The 8,590-nt window shown below is 42.2% G+C and overlaps 2 protein-coding genes across 2 annotated transcripts; both read left to right on the top strand.

The window, feature by feature from the left end:
• Window positions 1-1,725: 1,725 nt before the first annotated feature.
• On the top strand, window positions 1,726-4,653 carry LOC118424511 (basic phospholipase A2 PA-11-like). The gene is made up of 4 exons (XM_035833089.1): window positions 1,726-1,845; window positions 2,329-2,482; window positions 3,174-3,280; window positions 4,387-4,653. Exons 1-4 carry the CDS (start codon window positions 1,812-1,814, stop codon window positions 4,485-4,487), a joined length of 396 nt encoding a protein of 131 aa, XP_035688982.1. The 5' UTR covers window positions 1,726-1,811; the 3' UTR covers window positions 4,488-4,653.
• A 745-nt stretch (window positions 4,654-5,398) lies between these two features.
• On the top strand, window positions 5,399-7,940 carry LOC118424625 (basic phospholipase A2 Cc2-PLA2-like). Its single transcript, XM_035833268.1, has 4 exons — window positions 5,399-5,485; window positions 6,189-6,354; window positions 6,918-7,033; window positions 7,507-7,940. Exons 1-4 carry the CDS (start codon window positions 5,452-5,454, stop codon window positions 7,605-7,607), a joined length of 417 nt encoding a protein of 138 aa, XP_035689161.1. The 5' UTR covers window positions 5,399-5,451; the 3' UTR covers window positions 7,608-7,940.
• Window positions 7,941-8,590: the final 650 nt, after the last annotated feature.

Raw genomic sequence — 8,590 nt, 5'->3', positions numbered from 1 at the left:
TTCATTGTTTTGTAGGGTGGGTGGGTTGGTTCTCACGCAAGTTTTTAAATCAGCTTTTCAACCATCGTTGCTCTATCTAAAAAGTATGAAGGACGTTTTATGCCGAAAACTGAGGAATTCAAACTCATTATCTCATTTTGTCCTTTCATCTCATTTCAATTGACCATATGTGCCATTGCTCGCAGTGACCTACGACCCCGGTGTCAAGCCAGAGTTTTGTAGCCTCTACCAGGCTCCACAGAACGCTGGAAAAAAGGGCCAAATAAGACATAAAACCCGCCAGAGGAGGTAGATGGCCGAGTAGCACAGTCCTTAGGCTTAGGTCGCTAAACTGGACTCCTCGGCCATCTAATTCCTTTGAATGAATGAATGATGTCTTATTTGGCCAATTTCTATTATGATTTTTGATGCAACTATGCACGCGCAAATTCCTGTTCAATTCTGGCAATTCTTGCCAATCGGACGTGCACACTCAACTAATTTCCTAAAAAAACAGTCTTTTAACGCTTTGTGTGTTTTGCTGTCTTTTTCCCCCTTTATTTTGGAATCTTCAGTTGCAGACAATTTGTCAAGTAAGTATGAATTGTGTTGGCATTTACATATACTCCTCCGGGGAGAATCTTGCTCACAAACGTTTATTACCAAATATCCAAGAGCTTTAGTCATTAGTCTAGATATCATGGGAGTCAAGACAAGTACAGAGGTACTTTGCATAGACATTCAGAAATAATAAAAGTGGTAAACGGAGCGGACTGCCTTGGAGTTCATTCTGAGTTGTTTAACAGTTCAGTCAAAAAGGGAATGGCTGAGTTTTTGTGTCTCTCGGTGCGACAGATCGGTGGGTCCAGCTTAGGCTTTCGGAAACGAAAACGGAATCCTGTAAAAGGCAACAAAACACACAGAACGTAAACAACATTGGTCATGGGCATAATTTGTGTATATTCTTTGACAAACACTTGTGTTTTTCGTTTCCGCAAACATCCCGGCCGGGCCCCGGTTTGGAAATTCCCAACCCGCAGCCCTGTCGGCTAGCTTTCATAAACGAAAAATATGACATAAAAGGCAACAAAACACACAGAACGTACAAAAATATTCTTGAGTATGATTTGTGTACATATTCCTTGATAAACACTTTAATTTTCGTTTCCGCAAACATCCCGGCCGGGGTCTGGTTTGGATGGGACTTAAGCCTTATTGCAATTGGCACTGCGTGTCACACCTGATAAAGAACACCTGGTATTTCCCTGTGTTAACCGCGGCATATTGGCATTGTCATTAACCTTTAAACCTAGCTATTAACATATGATACAACACGTGGGGAATTGGATAAAACATACAACACAGCGGACCTTGACACTACATATATCAGCAACCCACGATAAATTTAGGGTGGTTGGTTGGTTGAAGGTGTTAAACGTCATCAGTAAATACTGACAATTCTCGCGAGTTAAACTCTTTCAGATGAAATGTCTACTTAAACTTCGTACGTATAGTTCCTCTACCGCTCCAGGTACCGTTTCTGTTTTTGGTAGATTTATTTTTAAATTCAAATGCTACTGGCATACTAGACAACTCTTCCGGTGACCTCTAACCCTACTCCATGTGTCCTTGAGAACTCTTTGGAGAGTCCATACCTTTGTTCCGTCTCGGTAATAACAGAAACCAACGGAAGAATGTCCCTTTCCTGTGTCCGTTATACTGGTCAACAATGGTATATTATTAAGTGATCCTGTGTAACACGACATTAAAGAGCCCGAGCGATTGTAGGAAAGCCGTGACACACATAAGGCAAGGTTGGAGCATTTAGCAACATGAAGGTCATTCTGGCAGCAACGTTTCTCTTAGGTAAGGTAGAATTCAATGAGTCCTAAGTTTTCTCCATTACTAAGAAGCAAGAAGAAGCCGAACGTATGTGTTAGACTAGATCTGTGATACTTCTACATGGATACGTATGTATATGTATAAGCCTTGTTGTGACCTAAACTTAGCTTGGTTGGGCAAAAATGTACAATAAAGGTCTTCATTCATTCATTAGGCTTCCATTCTCCATAGTTCAGAGGAAAGTCCTTTAGTCCGTTAGATTTATCACAAGGACCCCTTTTCACTATATCAAAATGGTATTTGTAAGACCCTTTATTTTCAAAATGATTTAATAATGATTTAAAAGACACATCAAAAGGGAGGGGGTAGACTCAAGCGGTGTATTTTGTGGAATAAAACAAGCCAGGAAAGTTAATTTCTTTACTGTGACGAGCAAATACATGACAACAAGTAGATCATGAAATTTAAAAAACGTATTGTTACAATTTCTAATCTATATTCAAACAGTTGGGCTGGGTTTTGCTGAAAAGGCATCCCGGAACGTGATACAGTTCGGGTCCATGATCTCTCACGTCACCGGGCGGAGCGCGCTCGACTACCTGGAGTACGGCTGCTACTGCGGCTTGGGCGGCTCTGGCACACCGATAGACCCGATAGACTGGTACGGGAATGGCATTTTGTTCACACTTACTTCATATGAAGTTACCTTTGTATATGTGACGATCTCCATGTCCATTGACGGATATCCCTCTATAGCTAATCTCCAAGCAGATCCTATGGTAGCATATTAAGATAGTATCAAAAGCTGGCAGAGGAGTGAAGCCGGCCTAGGTGTGTGTTTCACAAATGGACACCTTTCGACCGACTACACTCCTTGGCCAATTTGGTATGCCATTGTAGGATTTGCTTGGAGATGATGTATAGCCTGAGTATCAGCCTTGTTAGTTTGAGCTAACGGCAAATATTCAAACCGGCCGGGCCCCGGTCGGGCTGTTTGTGGAAACAAAAAAAAAATAGAAATGTGCACCTATAAATATACACAAATGCCCACGACTGTTCTCTTTACGTCTTGTGTAGTTATATAGAAAAAGAATAAATATTTCTCGCAAGGAGGCGGGGGAAGGGGCCAGATGGTCCACACAAGCCTGACCTAGTCTCGTGTTCCCTCGCGAGAGCAGAGACTAGGTCATTCCCCATGACGAAGCTGGTAAGCTTCCTGGTAGACATCGAAAATTTGGGAGGTATGTACTGTACCTTTACAAAATAGTCATTGATTGAAGAAAATTGTTGTAACTTATGCATACGTGACTGATGAACCTCTTCAACGACGAAGTTCTTCTTTTTTGCCGCAGGTGTTGTAAAGTACACGACGCCTGCTATGAGGCGGTGTACGGAGTGGGTCTGGCGCACGTGGTCACTTACTCATGGACTGGAGTGACTGGAGGATACGTCACGTGTAGTACGTATAATGTTAGACACTCACGCTAACGCAGAGATACATACGCATGGATACAAAAACGTAAATATATAGTACAGTGAAACCTGTCCGAGCAACCACCTGGCGCAGGCAACCACCTGCCGTCAGAGGACACATTGAAACAGTTCCGTCCATTTTTACATAGTTAAGACCCCCTCCCAAGCAACCACCTGTCTTCCCCAACCGGCAACCACTTTTTTACAGTCCCAAAGGGGCATTCAACCTGCCATACCAACCAAAATTGATTAACAGCATCTAGCAGCCATTTTATATGCAGAAGTACGTGGGCACAGTTACCCTGGACTTTGAGACTTCTAAGTTCTTTTCCTTATGTAAGTGAATATCAGTCAAGAAAATTAACAATGTGCAAAATGCCATATAAGTGACAATTTTGACATACTGGTAGAGAAATTGTTTGGGCTGTTCAAGAAAACAGACAACTACAAAACAAACCATGTTTGATTGTAGGACAAACTCAGCTCTGATTGCTAAACAATGGTTTCTTGAAGTTTGTTTACACAACAGCATGGAGATTAGAAACTGTGTGCATCTCTTATAGATATGTTTCCTTGGAACTAACTGAAAGGTTTATATCATGCAAACCGTATAATTTATTATTTTTTTCGCCAAACAACCAACTTGTCGGGAGCAACCACCTGTCCTCAGCAACCATTTTTGCTCGGTCCCTTGAGTGGTTGCTCAGGACAGGTTTGACTGTACATGAAAATGCACAATCTCACGTACACACAAACACATACCTACATGCACACAAAAACACACACAGGCAAACACACATGCACTCACACACACACACACAAACACGCCTACACACACACGAGCACGCACGCACACAAACACAAACACACACACATACAAACACACACACACAATTACAAACACACACACACATTGTACACACACACACACATACGCATACACACGCACACACACAGAGAAGCACGCACGCTCGCCACACATGTTGGTTTCTTAGCAATATTTCAACCCATTATCATACCAAGATACCAACAAACAGCGTTTTCATGTCAATATTAAACTTATTTCGGGAATCCTTTTTCTCAATTCACCAGACAACGACTTTGGGACCGTGGCCCGGGATGCGTGCGAGTGTGACCGCGAGGCGACCTACTGCTTCAAGAGGTACCCGTATCCTGGGAGGCAGCCTTGCTGAGGAAACTCCAACACAAGATGCACGGAATAGGCACAGGCGTTCCTGAAATGTGTCTACCGTAGAGAAGAAGAATTCTCGCGAGTTTAGTATGTGTACTTTGACTGGAGCACAGATATATTGTAGTAATCATTTGTAGATACCACAACAATAAATGATTATCGATTCATTCGTCGTTGATATGTAGAATATGTTTGGCATACTAACCAACCTAGGATTGATAAGCACAGTAGGGGCATCTTCGTTGGATAAGCTTAAAGAGCATTTGCAGATGTGCAAAAGCTAGGTGTGACGGGTCGTTCGGTGTAATATAACCAGCTGCTGCCGCGCTTCGTGCCTGCGAAGCTGGTGTGTCATACGCCGAAGGGCGGACATACCGGCCATACAGATACAGTTGCAGATACGGATACATAAAGCTTGTTGTCCACTACATCTATAGCTAAAAAGAAATGGAGTCGAATTCTTACATTCTTCGCAAACTTCGAAGAGAACTTTGTTTTACGTCTATATGAGGGAAGGGCCAGAGGGTAGATGGGGTCAGAGAGATTGAACAGAAGGTGGGGAGGGGCATATATTTGTCTGTTCAGCCGACGTGAATTCATTTTATATAATCTAGTTGATTCTTTTATCTATTCCCATGTGTTGCTATGTCATGACCTGTACTTAGCCTAGTGTGTGAAAATGTGCAATGAAATCTTTATTCATTAACTATAATGCAAATGACATATTTTCAACGTTGGTGAGGAAGGGAGGGGGCGTCACAGGTAGATAGCAATGCTACAAATACATAATTGTAATCAATACCATTCTGACGTCTATTTGACAACCAAAACAAATAGAAGCAAGTTTTTTATATCCGTGTCCGTAAAAAAAGTAAACACCGGTCCCATGGCGTGTGGACACGACATTGAAAAGCCCGGCCGGCTGTACGATAACCGCCACACATGTACAAGGCAAGGTTAGCAGGATGAAGGTCGTGCTAGCAGCAGCGATTCTCCTGGGTGAGTTGAAGTTATACCTTATTTTGCAATGCATTATCAAACCTTTGATACAGTCTTTACAACCTGATTATGTGAAGGTCAAATCCTCCAAATTCCGATTTCTTAAATTGGAATATCCTCACAAAGAATTAGAACCATATGTTCCGTGTAAAAGCCATGGCCACCTTGCAAGTGTGTTTTTGGTCCAATATGTTATACTCTACACAGGTTATGTTATGTTATGTTATTTAGGAAGAGGGTAGAGCTAATATGATTACTAGCTCTTGTTTCCCCAGATAGCTTTAACCTACCACGTTGGCATCATCAAAATACCGTCATATGTGAGACTACCAGTACATTACATCTAGATCTAACATTTATATTGATTAATTCTAGGGAGGCCCATGTACCTGAACTTTTTGTGTCATCCTCACAGTTGAGTGCCTGGTTCAATTTACATGTAATTGCAATTGGTAACTGGGAAACCCTGTTTCATTACTGCGTAAGGCATATCATTTGGGACAGCACCCACCTTTCGGAAGGGACATGAAATTGTTCGCGGAGGTGCCTCGAGCAAGTAAAGGCAGAATGGCTTAGCAACCCCTCCCCGGTAAAGATATACCATGCTACAGAAACAACAGGGAAATCTGCTGTCATTTATGTCAGTAGGCACGATGTGTACAAGGGTCTGAATGAATTTACAAACTTCTATATCTATAAACAGTAGTAGGGTTTGGTTTCGAGGGGGCGGTGGGGAAGCCGACCCGAAGTGTGCTACAGTTCGGCGCCATGATATCTCACGTCACCGGGCGGAATCCGTTCGACTACCTCGACTACGGCTGCTACTGCGGCTTGGGCGGCTCGGGAACACCTGTGGACGACATTGACAGGTAAGTTATTCAAAATAGACGATTGGGGATAACAGACTTCATGTTCTCTTACTCATACTGCTTTGTAAAGGTTCCAATCCAAAAAGCAACTAGAGTTCGGCGACCTCATACCTCCATGAAATATGTAGAGCTTTTGTAAATTTTATGCAAATGACTTAAACATTTACATGGTTTATGCATGGTGATATTCATCATTGACTAACATACACATGTCACAAGTATAAAATTCCCATCATTAATAAAAATGCCCCTGCAGTTCCAAAAATAAACGTTAGGGGGCTGAAACTTGCCCCACTTTGTCATCGCACATACACACGCGCGCGCACACACACACACACACACACACACACACACACACACACACACACACACACACACACACACACACACACACACACATACATAAAGAGACAAACCGACAGACAGACTAGTTCACGTACATGTCTTACGTAATTTACCAAATTGTATGCCATTTTGTCCTTTTGACTTTTGTCCTTTCTTTGACACATGAAGACACATTTAGCTACACAGCTGTAGTGTTGGGAAAATCTGTGTTACTCCAGATGTTGCGAAGTTCACGACGCGTGCTATGGAGCGGTGGACTCCAGTGACGGCGTGGGTACGGCACACCTGATCAACTACCACTTTACTCAGGAGGCGGGTGGACTTGTGACGTGTGGTGCGTCTATTTATAACGTCACTTTACCTTTATCACGTATCGTGCGTTACAAGTCCAGTGGTTAGCGGCCATGCCTCTATTTCTACAAGTCCAGTGGTTAGCGGCCATGCCTCTGGAAATAGAAGTCTTGAGTTCAAAGAAAGAAAGGAAAGAAAAAAGAATTGATGAAAGAAGGAAGAGAGTAGGAAATAATGAAGATGGGAGGAGGGAAGGAAGGGAGGTAAGAAGAAAGATTGATTAATGGATTGATGCATGGGTGGATGGATGGATGGATGGATGGATGGATGGATGGATGGATGGATGGATGGATGGATGGATGGATGGATGGATGGATGGATGGATGGATGGAGGATTGATGGATGGATGGATGGATGGGTGATTGAACTATCGTGACGGTTGATAGTTTAAACGCTAATCAACACAAATGAGCTTCTGCTAACCGACGTTAACTGTTTTCTTCTTTACCCCAACAGACGACAGGTTCGGCACCGTGGCCCGGGAGGCGTGCGAGTGTGACCGCGAGGCAGCCTTCTGTTTCGACCGCTACCCGTATCCGGGCAGACAGCCTTGCTGAACGTAGTGACCATAGAGTTCGTGCGATATGACCCGGTGTACCAAGAAGTCATAGGTCTCCATACTCTCCAAGCAGGGGTTAGGCTCTGGCTGCTTTTTTTAACGTTTTTTAGTCGTTTTTATCGGGCTTTCTATTTTGTATTGTAATTGTATTGTCAAAACCTGGCGGACTTCAAGGAACGATACAAAATAGAAAGCACGATAAAAACGACTAAAAACAACGTAAAAAACAGCCAGAGCCTAACCTCTGTATGGAGAGTAGGTCTTCCATAGCACCTGACGGCTATACACCTAATCTTTATCATATTCATTGATTAGATGCCGTTACAATAAAAGTGACTGAAAAACATAATGTCTTTTATTTCATTTTCCTTTTGCACTCGCAGCTCGCACTGAGAACGTTTGACCCACATAGATACAGACAAACATACCTACATAATTTGCAAAGAGGATTGCATGTCATCATATGAAGACATCAATGTATATCATCAGGAAGATAGAAACATCAACGCATAAAAAAGCATATCATCTAGAAGACAAAAACATCAATGCATACCATTTGGAAGATAGAAATATCAATGCATATCATTATAAAGAGAGAAACGTCTGATTCAATGCATATCATCAGGAAGAAAGAAACAACAATGCATATCATCTGGAAGATGAAAAATATCAATGTATATCACCAGAAAGAAAGAAACGTCAATGCATATCATCAGTAAAAGAGAAACATCAATGCATGTCATCGAAAAGAGAGAAAAAAACAATACATATCATTTGAAATAGAGAAACATCTTGATTCGATGCATATCATCAGGAAGATAGAAACATCAATGTATATCATCAGAAAAAAAGGAACAACAATGCATATCATCAGGAAGAGACAAACATCGATATATATCACCTGGAAGATAGAAACTCACTGCATGCCAGCCGTAAAAGAGGAACATCAATGCATGTCATTTGGAAGACAGAAACAACAAT

This window comes from Branchiostoma floridae, chromosome 10, assembly GCF_000003815.2.
Source record: "Branchiostoma floridae strain S238N-H82 chromosome 10, Bfl_VNyyK, whole genome shotgun sequence".
Taxonomy (NCBI): Eukaryota; Metazoa; Chordata; class Leptocardii; order Amphioxiformes; family Branchiostomatidae; genus Branchiostoma; species Branchiostoma floridae.
This window is presented reverse-complemented; position numbering and strand designations above follow the sequence as displayed.